This window comes from Stenella coeruleoalba, assembly GCF_951394435.1.
Source record: "Stenella coeruleoalba genome assembly, chromosome: 4".
Lineage (NCBI taxonomy): Eukaryota > Metazoa > Chordata > Mammalia > Artiodactyla > Delphinidae > Stenella > Stenella coeruleoalba.
The window spans coordinates 71,124,112-71,140,387 of NC_137149.1; the positions used below are offsets into that span (position 1 = coordinate 71,124,112).

General features: G+C 37.4%; 1 protein-coding gene across 12 annotated transcripts in view; it reads right to left on the reverse strand.

Annotated features, from left to right (window-relative positions):
• The window catches only part of FRYL (FRY like transcription coactivator), a 293,018-nt gene that overhangs the window by 166,598 nt on the left and 110,144 nt on the right, over positions 1-16,276 (reverse strand). For 5 of the 12 annotated variants that reach the window (XM_079919431.1, XM_079919428.1, XM_079919429.1 and 2 more), the window contains exon 1: positions 13,284-14,169. The exons of 6 other annotated variants lie outside the window; for them this stretch is intronic. In XM_079919431.1, the coding sequence (XP_079775557.1) occupies positions 13,284-13,473 (190 nt within the window). In that variant the 5' untranslated portion in view covers positions 13,474-14,169. Of the gene's footprint in view, positions 1-13,283; positions 14,170-16,276 lie in introns of those variants that run through there. One more of the 12 variants, XM_079919432.1, reaches the window with a different exon arrangement.

Sequence of the window (16,276 nt, forward strand, 5' to 3'; positions counted from 1 at the left end):
ACCAGGGTTAGAGCACCAGAGTCCTACCCACTTGCCTGAGCAGATTCTCAAAGAATCCTTGAAATACCCATAGGGCCCCAAGAAATATTGAGGTCAGTAATTGGATGCTATAGAAGAGTTCTGAGCAGGAACAAGGTCAGACAGACCAACCTGATTGGTGAAGTGGAGAATGGACTTTAGGAGAACACAATGAAAGTTGATGGACTATCTAAATTGCTGAGGTGAGAGATAAGGACTAAAAAGATAAATAGTATACATACTTAGAATACAACAGAAAAGGGCAAAAAGATGGGAATAGGAAGACAGATTCCATTTTTTCCTAACAGATACTTCTTGATGTATCTGGTGACTGACAGTATAGAAAAAAAAAAAAAAAGCGGTAAAGCTGAAACACTCAAAAGTGAGCCCTAGGCTTAGGTGACTGTGTGGACAGTGGTATTAACCATGGACTAGCCAGGTGTGGGTCACATCAAGAAGGGCTTGGACAACATAAATCTAAAGTACAAAAGGGATGTCAGAACTAGAGATAAGAGGAGGACAGAGACAGAAGAGAAGCAGACAGACAGCCTATCCCACAAGCTCTCCAACTTCTTCTCCATTTATGAGGGGGGTAAACAGAATTCACTATTTCCAAATACGTGCTGGCCAACAATAACCACAAATTAACGAATTCAGCTGAAATGAAGAAAAATAAAAAACAAAAGAAGAGACAATAATTCAAACATGGCACTATAAAAGAGCAAATGAAATAAACAAGTGAGTAATGAAAGGACACAAGGATCAGAATTCCATCTAGATTTCTGGAGAGAAAGGTTTCAGGTCATGACCAAATGAACTGCTTATTTTAGAAGTATAAAACAAGTTTCTGAATTAATGGTCATAGCTATAAAAGGGTCTCATAAAAGTAAGTTTTAGACAAATGTCACAGATGGGATTAATGCATCAGTATATTCACAAATTAGCAGCATAAAACCAATAAAGCATTTTAACTAAGCTCAATAACTTGGGGAGTGGCTACCTGTACAGCAATTATATTACTTGTGAATGACGTAAAGTACAATTACTATTACCTTCTTGACACAAGGTATTTATTAATAGCCTAACTTATTCCTAGCTTTTGGTTTAAGTTCTTTTTTATATATTTCACATGTAAAACAAAAAAATTTCTTCCTCTGCTTAAAATGAAGTAGTCCAGACCCTGTAAGTATACTTTCTCCTCTGCCCTCACAAACCATACCAATTTGCTATCATTTGGCCCAATGCTAAGATATTATTTCTTGAATGAAAAAAATCAATTTCTGAATATACTTAAAATTGATTCTTGAGATCTTAAGAACTCTAGACATCAGAAGTTAAATTTAATTGCCTGAAATAATTTTTGAAGATACTGGTGATAAAAATCCAGCTACAAATTTTCTATTCAAAAGGCTATTGGATTTGTAGTTTTACAACATGCACAATGTATGTTCACTGCCCCAAAAGAAACTAGAATTGTTAATACTAAGATACTTTCATCGTCAACACACGGTATACAGATATACTGAGAAGAAAAGAGTATATGCATTACAACTGGTCAATCCTACTGGGAAAGAATAGGTAAAATTCTATGAACCATGAATAAGGGAGAACATAAAATGTACTGTCCAAAGCAGGACTTTTTTGAGCGTGAAAATAGGCATGAACTATTAACAACATATCAGAACAGAGATGTAAACCATTAACTGTCCAAGGTCAGTGGAGACCAATGGTCACTTTATCCATGAAGCGCCATCACAAAGGCTCACGACTTCCAGCCAACACTTCCCTTTCTGAATTTTTCCTACCTTGTCAGTAGCACAACAAGCTTTCAGTCAACTAGAAATTTTTATTATTAGAGCCCCCTTTTATATCACTCAGTTTTAAAACAAAAGGGGTGAGTTGGCAAGGCTGTAATAAAGTATAAGAGGAACAGTCTAAATCAGTAAAGGAAAGGAAGTGTCAAACTGCAGAGGCACTCAAATGTAAAGACAAAAATTACACTTAGGAAGTAGAGTCCCAGCAGTGTTAGGAAGAAAAGATGAAGGGATTGTCCAGTGTAATTAAATGGGCAAGCCCAAAACACAGGAAAATGTTTATGCATCGTCAAGCTTAATCATAATGTACTATATTAAAACTAATTTGGAAGAATTTACCTTCGTAATCTTAACATTATTTAAAGCCCTATCCTAAACCTTATAAATCAGAACCCACTTGTTTATAAGATCCCCTAGGTCATTCTTAAGCACAGTAAAGCTTAAGAAGTGCTACTTTAAATTATATTAATACAAAAACATCATTATCTTGCTCATGTCATTTTTAGCACACACCTATACTTATTTAAAAATAGAGATTAAGAAAATTCAGGACCTCCCGGTTGGCGCAGTGGTTAAGAATCCGCCTGCCAATGCAAGGGACAAGGGTTCAGCCCTGGTCCAGGAAGATCCCACATGCTGTGGCGCAACTGAGCCCATGCGCCACAACTATTGAGCTTGCGCTCTAAAGCCTGCGAGCCACAACTACTGAGCCCATGTGCCACAACTACTGAACCCACGAGCCACAACAACTGAAGCCCATGCACCTAGAGCCCATGCTCCACAACAAACAAAAGCCACCACAATGAGAAGCCCGTGCACCGTAACGAAGAGTAGCCCACGCTCACCGCAACTAGAGAAAGCTCATGTGCAGCAATGAAGACCCAACACGGCCAATAATTAATTAATTAATTAAAATAATAAAAGATATATTCATTAAAAAAGGAAAGAGAATTCAGAACCCTGAGAAATAATAAAGATAAATTTTCTGCATTCCTTACAAAGAACTTTTTAGAGTTTTTTTTAAAGTTTCTCTGTCATGTAGACTAGAAATATATGCCACCTTATACTTCTTCTTGAGAACAGTACAAGAGATTGTCAGATGCCTTACCTAACCTTAAACAAATCACTCTCTAGAAACAGAAAAATCTATCAAAAGTCTAAGTAAAGGGGTTTCCCTGGTGGCGCAGTGGTTAAGAATCCACCTGCCAATGCCGGGAACACGGGTTCAAGCCGTGGTCCGGGAGGATCCCACATGCGGCGGAGCAACTAAGTCCATGCGCCACAACTACTGAGCCTGCACTCTAGAGCCTGCAAGCCACAACTACTGAGCCCACGTGCCACAACTACTGAAGCCCGCGCGCCTAGAGCCCATGCTCCACAACAAGAGAAGTCACCGCAATGAGAAGCCCGCGCACCGCAACAAAGAGGAGCCCCCGCTCACCGCAACTAGAGAAAGCCCTCACACAGCAACGAAGACCCAATGCAGCCAAAAAAAAAAAAAGTCTAAGTAAAAGTAGAATTTAAAATTTAGGTAAGGTGATAATAATTTACATCTGTAATATCTAAAATTATTTTGGATTATTGTTTACCAGTTTAAATGAATAAATCAATGATGGAATGTTCACTTGCTGATACAGCATTTAGGAAAACATAATTCTCAAAGGCAGACTGATCCTCATTTTGATCACCATCTTTCTATAAAGAATCATTGTCTTTCTAAAAAAAAAACCTACAATGAATTACCTTTAGAGCTGATTTAGTCTATTAAAAAATGACTAGGCTTAATAAATTTTATGATTAAAGTAAGGCAAAGTGTGTATTGTATCCACACATGTGGCAGGATAGGGTGATAAAGATGGGTGAAAGGTACCAGTGTTACCTAGTGGACAATGAGTTCCATTATGGAGAGGTCCATAAAACAAAATGAGTGGTAAAAAGCAACCATTTCAGAACTCCACAGCAGGATATTAAAGGCATACAGGAAATGTGTTAAGCCAACAATTGTTATCTTTAAAGAATAAACCATCTGGCCTTCCACAAACAGAGAATTGCATAATTTTTTTAACTGGAGAGTCTTTAAAGATCACGTAACATAACCCCTTAAATTTTATATAAGATAGATAACTGAAGCCCAGGGAGAATAAGTGAGAGAGTCGGATCCCAAATCAAATTAATAAATATTTATTGAACACCTACTATGGATAAAACACTACTCCAAGGGTTACAGAAAATAAGTATAACAGTGAACCGCTTCTTCAAAGTTTCCATTCTCTATTTGCCAGGTAAATTACCTGCATGTAGCTCTCTGATGTTAGCAATATCCTTTTCCATATTCTGGCTTAGGGTTGGAATGTTTAGGCCCCCAGGCCAAATCTGGTTCATCACCTGATTTGTAAATAAAGCTGTACTGAAACACAGCCACACACAGGCATTCACATTTCATCTAGGCTCCTTTTGCTCTACAAAGACAGAGCAGAGCAGTTGTGACAGAGACTCATGGCCTACAAATCCTGAAATATTTACTATCTGACCCTTTCCAGAAAAAACTTGTATTCTAGATCATCTTTTGCTTGATTTGAAGGATTTTTTTTTCTTTTTTCATTTTCAAACTAATGGGAGGCTGCTTTTGCCTCAGGAACCACTGCCCACTGAGCGATGTGCTAGATGGTTTTGAAGGAAGAAGTCAGTGGGCTAAATATGGCAACTGACAGCAGCTCTTCAGAACAAGTGAAAACTTGCTCTGGCACATAAAGGACAAGAACCAGAGGACAGAAGACGCTAACCGTCAACAAACATTTAATAACTGCTTCCTAAGTGCCTGCCACGGGGCTGAGCTCTGGGGCTACCCACATAAATAAGACCAACGCAGTTCTCAAAGAACTCAGTATCTGGAAAAAGAAACAATACTTTTATATTAAATGGAATAATAGAAGCTAGTGGACAATGACAGAGAATAATTAATTGAGGTTGGGGGCGAGGGAAACTAGTCAACCCCAAGGACAGTCACACAGAGACTTCTATTCCCCCTGCAGAGTTCCAGTTTCAGGAAGTAACCAGGATTGGAAGCTTATAACTATGTATGGTTGCCTCAACCCAAAGGCCACTACTTATAGGTGGGTGGAGTTAACCCTTGGGCTGTATGTTGCTTCCTGAATTCCTATTATAGCACACTTTATTTTTGTTTAACCTTCCTAGTATATTCTTTTAGTTACATTTTAAATTTACATTCAGCTTTAGTCATCTCAACCTATTTTACTGTGCATTTTCACTTCTTTGTTATTTTTTTAGAATCTTTGGATATAGATATTATTTTCTATCATTTTATTCATCTTTTTACACATTCTTTCAGTATTTTTGCCTAATATTTATTTATATTTTTCTTATACCCTTTTGTTTCAACTATTTTATCTTATTCATAGCATCTCCTTCCTTTTGCTTCTCTAAGTGAAAATAAACAGGGGTGATGATCAAAATAGTCAGCCACCAGGAAGGTATGGTAACTGAACAATTTAACAAGCCCAGCCTCAGAGTGGAGGTGGGTCCTGGAGTCCCTGCTATGCCTAGGTCTCACCCTTTTGTTGGTGAATCCCAGGGTGATCAAAGAGGGTCCTGGGGTAGGGCAGGAGGGCTGAAGCAGCAGGAGCACTTGGGGAAGGGATGTAGGAATAGCTAAGTATCAACTGATACGAGAAATTGTAATATTTTCACAACCAATATCATCATACTAGATAAACATCAATTCTGTGATTAGGAAATGGGAGAGTAAGTGGTATAGAGAGGAGACTATTCCAGGCCTCTTAAAATGGAGACAGATGCATTTTTATTTCGATTAACTTTCTTAAAAGTCCTTTCTAAAAGCCAAAGAAGTAAAGACCCTGACCCTAACTCTAGTCACACTTAACTGCCCCAATTTTTAAAAATATACATCTATTTACCTTGAGGAGACAGTCCAAAATGACCCTTCTTAAGAAACGTTAGGCTGGGACTTCCTAGTAGCGCAGTGGTTAAGAATCCGCCTGCCAGCTCAGGGGACACGGGTTCGAGCCCTGATCCGGGAAGATCCCACATGCCATGGAGCAACTAAGCCTGTGCGCCGCAACTACGGAGCCTGTGCTCTGAAGCCTGCGAGCCACAACTACTGAAGCCCACATGCCACAACTACAGAAGCCTGCGCGCCTACAGCCTGTGCTCCACAACGAGAGAAGCCACCGCAATGAGAAGCCCGCACACTGCAAGGAACAGTAGCCCCCGCTAGCCGCAACTAGAGAAAGCCTGTGCGCAGCAACTAAGACCCAACGCAGACAAAAATAAATGAAATTTTTTTTTAAAAGTGTTAGGCTAACTTTAAAAACAGCCAAGAGAACCTACTGAAGTAATACTGTTACACTAACTTCTAAAAACCTTTGTATCTGAATCACAAGATCTTTTGGCAGTAGCTATTTGGAAGAGCACCCATTATAGACAAAGAAGGAAAGCACAGGAGAAGGTGTTGCAACTCAAGTTCCCACGAACTGTCATGTAGCTATAAATCACATGCAAAAATGGTTCGGAATTATGCACAACGAAAAGACCTAGATCCAAATTCCTAGAATGGTTTCTACGATGGAATGCTCCAAAGATAAATTCTAGTTAAATTTGATTCATCTATCTCCAAGTCAAAAATTCAAAAGTTTTTTTAAACAGTAATAGCCACTATGTATGGAATCATGTATCAATTTTGTTACCATTTTTGGTAATCTTGAAAACAATGCTACAAAGAAAATATCATTCAAAGTGATAGGTGAGGTCAACTGGCCTAGAGAGATTAAGTAGCCTGTTCAAAGACATGTAGCCAGTCACCAGCGGAGCTCAACTCAGTCTGGATCAAAGCCCCACTCCATGCCATTCTCAATACTTACTTCACTGCCTCTCTCCCATCACGCCTGTAGGTCTTTTCCAATCTCTCCTCTATCATGAGAATTCTCACAGACTCAGAAAAGGCATGAATATAACCACCCATAAGGCTTCTCCTGCAATCGCCAATGAAAACTACCTGAAAAGTACTCCAAAGGCCCTCTTAAGTAAGGGATCCTACTTGATTTCAGGACACTATGAAAGCCCAACACTTCCAAATCTCATTTATATAAACAAGAAGAATTCGTGAACTCCTTCACACACTTACACAGTGAGAACAAGGTATCATTTGGGTCAAGCCAGAAATTCCATAGCAGACTGATTATAATTTGGAGCTCAAGTTCTTCCATGACACTGTCCTGCCCAAGAATCTTTTAATGACATTTGAATTCCAAAGGATTCTCTATCTCCTTTGGGCTGTTATCACTTACAAGCATTTGAAGTGGCGAAAGAAAACCTCAGAGCCCAGTCTTTGATGAACACTTAAAACACTCTTTACTCATCTCATTCCCTTCTAAAAAGAAACTGGCCTGCCATGCTATTCCTCTACCCAACATAGGGTGCATCAAACAAAAGCGAGCTATTCAGGAGATACAAAATCTAACCACTGAGAGCAACGGTTCGACAAAAATAAAACTAAAAAGATCACTTATTAAAGAAATCCAGTTAGTGCTAGTTAGCATCCCCCATTCTTCACTAGTCAAATATAAATAGCAGCCTTTAAAACTCAACCAAAAGACATTTGGAATTTTATACAACAAGTGCTACGTTTTGGTCTGTTCCTGCTAATAAGCTGTGCTGAACACCTCAAGAGAGGTATACCAGTATACTATTTAATGTTTATATCCCATGGAGTCATTAACACTTTATAATGAAATGAAAATGTTTTTTATATATATATATATTTTTTTTTTTTCTTCAGTACGCGGGCCTCTCACTGCCGTGGCCTCTCCCGTTGCGGAGCACAGGCTCCGGACGCGCAGGCTCAGCGGCCATGGCTCACGGGCCCAGCCGCTCCGCGGCATGTGGGATCTTCCCGGACTGAGGCACGAACTCGTGTCCCCTACATCGGCAGGCGTACTCTCAACCACTGCACCACCAGGGAAGCCCTGAAAATGTTATCCTAATGTGAGTCTCAACTGTTTTTGTAAAAGTCATGTGAAACAGCTATTTACTTAATCAGCTTACATAACCAGAGTGTTACAGAAATAATTATCAACTGTTCGTTAAAGCGTAACACAGGATCTGAAAGAGATGCAGACATATTGGAATTAAAGTGTTTTCCTATTGAAATATAGCTCTTAATTAAAATGAAAGCACCAAAAAAAAGAAAAAGTATGTGTTCTTTGGTGGAACAATTAAACTTGACAGATACACTAGTCTTTTAAAAATAATTTAAACATATTCAAAAACATCAAACACTGCAGTGAGGTGGAGTAGAAGGACAAAATGCCTGACTTTAAAACAATGGCATGGGCTTCCCTGGTGGCGCAGTGGTTATGAATCCACCTGCCAATGCAGGAGACACTGGTTTGAGCCCTGGTCTGGGAAGATCCCACATGCCACAGAGCAACTAAGCCCGTGCGCCACAACCACTGAGCCTGAGCGTCTGGAGCCCGTGCGCCACAACTACTGAGCCTGCGCGTCTGGAGCCTGTGCTCCGCAACAAGAGAAGCCACCACAATGAGAAGCCTGCGCACCGCAATGAAGAGTCGCCCCCACAACTAGAGAAAGCCCACGCACAGCAAAGAAGACCCAACACAGCCAATAAATAAATAAATAAATTCATTTTGAAAACCAATACACTTTCTGTGGGGATGACAAATATCAGTATTAGGAAATCCAATTATCCAAAAATAAATAAATAAAAACAGGCATGACTATACTGCTGAGTAGCCAAAAAACCTCAAATAATTTGGTTAAGCCTCTCTGAACTTTTAAAACTTTTAACAACCTATCTCACAGGGTTTTTGTGATGACTTAGGTAACATCTGCTCATTCAACCAATATTTATTGAGCAACTATAATGTTCCAAACCCTGGAACACATCAGTAGACAAAGCAAAGTCCATGTTCAACTTACATTCTGAGAGGGGAAAAGGGACAGGTATGCACTAAATGGGTAGACAAATTAGACCATTTAAGTTATTTGTAAATCAAAACAACAATGCCCAGAATACACAAGGTGATCAAATAATTTCGACATATATTTAGTTCTGTTCAATGTCTCATTATCTCTGTTCTGGTGAATTATAAAAATCAATTATAATATATTTACACTCACTTATTCTTGACTCCAAACAGAATGAACAACAAAATTAAGGTTGATTCCATCAGAATAAAAATAACCCAGTCCTGGAGATACAAGGACTCTGCAGCTGTCACAACAGAAGCCCGTGGAAACACACTGCTTGATTCGTAGGATCTGACGCATAACTATGCCTAACATTCATTCTCCTTCAATGGTGAGATAGCCCTGAAGTATATTCTGAATCTGTGAAGGGCATTTTCTCCCCACCAACTCTTACGCCTGAAGATAAATATTAGTAGAACTGGCACAAATAATATCTATCAGTGAAATCAGTCTCTGATCACATAATTAGGACTCTACACACAAAAAATTGGATTTTTAAGTATCTTATGAATATGATTACATAACATGAACATTTTGATTCTTTTTTTTATTAAGGAAGTAAAAGGACAGCAAATAAATGATTTACTTCTTTAACAAATTGCAACATTATACAACTATATAGAGTCCCTTTATGATAAATTATAACTGTTAACTAATCATTTAATCAAAAAGCTCCATTAAAGTAGGAGTCAGGGGGGTGGGGGGGGAAATCAATAGGTCTACTAAAGGTTTTAACTTAAATATAAAAATTCCATGTTTATTCCCTAGACTTTTGATGTAGTGCCAAGTCCCTGTCTCTTAAGGTGAATTTGCTGATTACTCTGTTGTCTTTCTCGCCTAAAATACAGCCCAAGTACATCACCTATGATACCTAGTTTCAATTTCTTCAAAGTGGAGTAGGAAGTTGAAGGTTTGTGAGGGCAAAATCCTTCCAATCTTGTATACTTCTCTGGCCTAAATGTAATTTAAAAGGAAACTTTTCGAGGAATTCACTTTTATAGAGTATGAGCAAAGTATTCAACTTTTTTACACCGAAACGACTTTCTTTTCAGCCTCATACTTTACTGAATTATGTGATACCTAATTAAAATACATGATCACAATTACAAGTATAACTGGCATAAACAAGTTTGGTTTAAAACGCAACCAACTCTTGGTAAGCCCACACCTGAATCTGTTAGTAGCAGAAGCGGTGGCAGGGGATTTGAACAGTGTGCAGTGTACTACAGGCATTTGTTAATATATTTTACAGAGAAATAGAGGATTTCTGGTAAATCCAGTCTGTTGTTTGCGAATTTCTATCAAACTTTTAAAACATTAGGTTACTTAATATTTAGAGAAAGTTAAAAAATGAAAAACTTTATTAAAAGTGAAGAAAAATGTTCTTCAAAATATCAACCCCTGGGCTTCCCTGGTGGCGCAGTGGTTGAGAGTCCGCCTGCCTCTGCAGGGGACACGGGTTCGTGCCCCGGTCCGGTAAGATCCCACATGCCGCGGAGCAGCTGGGCCCGTGAGCCATGGCCGCTGAGCCTGCGCATCTGGAGCCTGTGCTCCGCAACGGGAGAGGCCACAACAGTGAGAGGCCCGCGTATGGGGGGGCGGGGGAATCAACCCCTGCAAATACCTCAAAATTCTATGCATATTTTTGTTAAAGAAACCATAAGCATCTATAAATATTTCTGGAGTTAAAAGTAGCAAGGTAAATTTCTATATACTGCAAACTTATCCTCTCACAAAAGTACAATTATCAATCCATATTACAATTCTGTCTAAATTCCTTAGAAATAATTTTTTGTAATTTTGAATTAACAATTAAAGAAGTTGGAAACAACTGATCCAAATACAAAGCTATGAGATTACATACCAGTTTTTCTCTAAAAGAATACTTCCTTCTTTGCACTACTGATATGAAATCTCTTCATACTCTTGATCTCTCCTTTCATTAAATGAGCAAACTGTAACGCCCTTTAGAAGAACTGTACCCAGTTCTTTGCATGACTTCTGGATAAACTACTGCATTATCTCTATCCCAGAACCACCAGCAAACAGGAGGTAAATTCATTCATGCTGAGTTGCAAGTAATCAGTGTGTAGACTGGTGTGAATCATGTGGGTTTTATTCTTACATACAATATAAATTTAGTATCAAATTTTGAGATTCAGGAAAAGGACTTTATCAGTAAACTGAAATTTCAGAAACCAAATCTTTTTACAGATATTGCCAAAGAAGTCCCTTAATTTTAATAGTCATTCCCTAAAGTTGAATTTTATTTTTGAAGAGAAAAATGGGGCAAGAGTTATTCCACAAAGGACCTGTGGCCTCTGAAATTTCAAACAGATTCTTCAGTTGTTTCAGTTCCATGATTTTGCTTTATTTTGACTGACTGGTAAAAAGATATATAGCATAGAAAGCCCTTAATCATTAAATTGAGTGCTGTTTGAAAATTAATGTAAATTACAAAATCTCATTATTATACTTTATAACATATACGCTATGTTCAAAAATGTGTAAGACAGTCTTTAAAAAAAAAAGGAGCCATATTAAACTAATGGGCATAGGATATTACATTTAAACACCAGGACCCTTATATATGCTGTGGTACAGTGAAGAAAGCAACTAAATGATTCAAGACTGAAAGCTAAAGAGTAAATTTTTAATAACATAAATAACTGCACATATTAATACATTCATATTCTTCACTTATGCATATCTATACTGTTGAACACAAAACTAAGTACTGAATGATTTACAGATTTTAATTGAAATTAAGAGGCACTAACCCATCAGTAGTCTCACCTCCACTTTATCCACCCAAATGAGTGAAGAGTATAAAAAAAAAGACTTCTAAAACCAGTATATTCTAGAAATGAATATTTCTTTTTAAAACTTAAAAGCTCCTTCTCCTTTCTTTTACGTAATATTTTTAAAACAGAAATTTTAGTTTCTCCTAAGTATGACCCTGTTTTTTTTTTTTTTTTTTTTTTTTTGCGGTACGCAGGCCTCTCATGGTTGTGGCCTCTCCCGTTGCGGAGCACAGGCTCCGGACATGCAGGCTCAGCGGCCATGGCTCACGGGCCTAGCCGCTCCATGGCATGTGGGATCTTCCCGGACCGGGGCACGAACCCGTGTCCCCTGCATCGGCAGGTGGACTCTCAACCACTGAGCCACCAGGGAAGCCCTGACCCTATTTTTTAAACTGACAAGAAACAGTGTTAAGGAGAGTACAAAGAAATAGAGGTAGTGCCCTGGGGAGCTTAAATTGAGAAAATTCTGAAAAGTAACTTGGCATTGTCTATCAAAATTTTAAATGTACATAGAAATTTATACTAAGAAGTAATCATACAAAGGCATAAAGTAATACAATAAATGAATAAATAAAATAAATGGATATTTATTACATAATTACTTTTAATAATTAAAAATTAAAGTCACTCAGTGTTCATCAATAAGGACTGATTGAATAAATTATGTCATACAATGGCGTGCATTATAAAGAGACAGAAAGATGGTTATGATGTATTAAATGAAAAAGCAAGTATCAGAACAGTTTAGGTAGTAAGTCTCATTTTTAAATTCTATAAGTAAAAATATATATGTGCATATTAAATATGCATAAAAAACAGCTATAAGAATATATGTTAAACGTGCAGAGGATTTACAGAAAATCTTTCTATTAAATATTACATTAATTTATATGAGCAGTTACATATTCCCTATAATAAAAATTCATAATCATACAGAACATTTTAACATTTTTAAGTGTTTTAGTCCAAATTTTAAAGCAGGCATTTTTTTCATCATCTTCCTAAAGGATTTTCCCTTTTTTTCCCCCAACATTTTCTAGTTACCATATGCAAACCTGATTTTTCTCCTGACACATGAGTATCATCCTCTCAAACTTTAAAAGGCATTATATTCAACTTTGCAGAATTATATGAAATAAAGGTAGTGACACAAAATAATCATTATTATATTCAAAGATTTTTTTTAAATATTTCATCCCAAATATTCTTTATCTTTAGAACAAAAGAATGGAACTTTTTTTAAAGTGATTTCTGTAGTGATAGATAAAACTCAGTATCTTGTTTTTCACGTATATACCCTACCGATTGTAAAATACCTTTTTTCAATAAGTATAATCCTTCATCATAAAAATATTTTCCAAGATCACTAAACTGTTAACTTTACTAATGCCTTTATCTTGATCTATAGCAATCAATATTTCTCCATCTAAACTCAAAGCAAAATTTTGATACTAAAAAAATTTAGGCCCACTATATATTTACTCTATTTTTAAATTCTTTTTAGTATTTAAACTTGATTTTCAAAATAAAGATTTATGCTCACTAGAATTCATACTTGTAAAAATTTTACTTTTCTAAAATAAGTTTTTATTAAAGGATTGAAAATACATTTTTACTTTACCTAGTTGCTGATGTTGGTGTTTGTCATAATTACTGTGACCACTCTCCTCATCTACAGTCTTCTCTGATGAAGGCAAACTAAGAGGTTTCAACTTCAGCAATCTTGGAGGACTTCCCTGAAAACTCTCTCTAGTGTCCAAAACCACATCTCCCGAACGAATGGGAGAAACAACTCTCTTCAAAAAGTCCATTTTAAGGTTCTTCTACATTACTGGGCCCACGAGCACACAGAAGGGTGCTTGTACCAACTTCCTTGATGAGAAGGTAAGGTCCACTCTTTGTGTTAAACAGCAAAGAAACGTCATGTGAACTTAGGTGGGTCGACTGCCAGCTGTTTTGAAGCTGATTTTTAGGACATTTGCTGTTCATACTGATAAGAAGTCAAACAGCTACCGACTGTGAAACTGCACTTCATATATACATGTACATGTACAATGGGTGTTAACAGCAATACTGGGACTATAAAGTGTTTAGCATCCATCTAGTTTAACATTTAGACTTTGAAAACCTACACTGTGATAATGTTAAGACAAATTTACTTTGGTCTGAGGTGTGTCTTACTTTTAAATATGCTGAACAACTTAAATGTGAAACAGTAACTTGTTTTCAAAAGATAATTCTTATCATTCTGAAAATTCACTAATAGACCGCAGGAACATCAAGTTTTACAGGAGGTGAAAAGGAGTAATTTAAAACTATACTGTATTATGAACATCTCAATATACTTTTAAACACACACACAAAAACCTCTTCATTATAATCAATCATAAGTATCAACAGTAGCAAAGGAAACCTTGGCATGAATTACTAAAAAAAAATTAATAATTTAAAATGTATGAATCTAAGAAAATAAAGTTGAACAGTTTAAAGTATAAATATTTAATAAATAAACCCAGTAATCAACCTTACACAATTTATTTCCAAATAACTGAGCATTCTACTAAATATTTTAAAATAGCAAAAGTAGCTGATCCTACTGCCTTACTACAATCCAGAAGCATGACAAAATGTGCCAGTAAAAGGTGCCTACATAAGACTTTGTGAACTTAATGTCTTTTCTCCCTTCCTTTGCCGGTCCTCTGGTGGGGTTACTGGGGTTACGAAGTGACACGAAAGAAATGGAAAAAAAAAAAAAATGGGAACAGATAAGACGTAAACATCCCTAAACTAATCAAATTGATAACTTTGAAGGATACACATTTTAATAATAAAAAAAATGTGATTCACTTAGTGAAACACAAACACAATCTCATTCTTCCAACACTCAATATGAAGAAAATGCTCTACATATATTAAAAGATGAAGCATAAAATTGTCTACACAGGTATCAGGGAAAATTGTTATAATATAAAAACAAGGAAATTTCTGGTCTGAACTGTCGAGTTTTTAATCCTTATTCTTCTGCCACATTAATAACGAAGTCAATTATTCTCTATTTCATTCATTTAAAAGATGTTAAGTAAAAGTCCTCTACACATAAAGCATTAATATAGTATTAAGGTTCAGAGAAAATTTAGAGGATTTATTAATGCAAATTCTGTCTCACGGAATCCTACAGTAAAAAGGGGAAAAAAAAAACACAACAAGAAGTCAAGTAAAGGACTCAAATTTCTTGCCCTAAAGCAGGACTGTACCAACTAGAAAAAAACACTGACTTTAAAAAAGTCCTTCTCAAAAAAATAAAATTAAATTAAAAAGTCCTTCTCAGAAGTAGATTCTCTCTTAACCCTGGAGCACAAGAGGATTAAAAATTCATATCTGATCAGCCTATTCCCTGAACACAGAGAAAACAAACTGGTTAGAACCATAATCCATATCCCTTAATAGCCTAGGAGTTATCACTGTATCTTACAGGGTTTTTGTTTTGTCCATCTTACCTCATTCATTCTTTTTTTCTTTTTTAATTTATTTGGCTGCATTGGGTCTTAGTTGCAGCACGTGGGATCTTTGTTGCAGCATGCAGGATCTTTCGTTATGGTGTGCAGGCTCTTCTTTGTGGCGCAGGGGCTTCTCTCTAGTTGTGGCATGAGGGTCCAGTAGTTGCGGCGCACGGGCTTAGCTGCCCCACAGCATGTGGGATCTGAGTTCCCCAAATCAGGGGTCAAACCCACATCCCCTGCACTGGAAGGCGGATTCTTAACCACTGGACCACCAGGGAAGTCCCTCGTTCATTCATATTTTTTTAACTGAAGGATAACTGACTTACAATATTATGCTAGTTTCAGGTTTACAACATAGGGATTCGATATTTTTATAATTATGAAAAGATCACCGTAAGTCTAGTTACCACCTGTCACCATACAAAGTCGTTACAATATTACTGACTATATTCCCTATGCTGTACGTTACATCTCCATGACATTTATTTTATAACTGGAAATGTGTACCTCTTAATCTCCTTCACCTATCTCACCCATATCGCCAACACCCTCCCCTCTGGCAAGCCCCTGTTTGTTCTCTGTATCTGTGACTCTGTTTCTGTTGTATGTGTGTTCCTTTGTTTTGTTTTTGAGATTCCACATATAAATGAAATCACATGGTATTTGTCTTCTCTGCCTGAGTTACTTCACTTAGCATAATACCCTCTAGATCCATGTTGTTCTTTTGTTTGTTTCCTCTTTACTGATACAGTCTCACATTCTTTAAAACAGATGTCCCCAACCCCAGGGCTGCACAGCAGGAAGTGAGCAGCAGGCGAGCGAGTAAAGCTTCACCTGCCGCTCCCCATCATTCCCCATCACTCGCGTTACCGCCTGAACCATCCCCACCCCCCATCTGTGGAAAAACTGTCTTCCACGAAACCGGTCCCTGGTGCCAAAAAGGTTGGGGACTGCTGCTTTAAAACTTATACGTGTGGTTTTCCTCAGGTCCCATTGTAGGTCTTCCTTATCTGTGGAGCCCAGGAACACAGTGGTATGCAACACATGCTGATTATGGAGGACAAGTTACCTTCATGTTTGTTCATGATGTACAAGACAACCATGTGTGTCACTG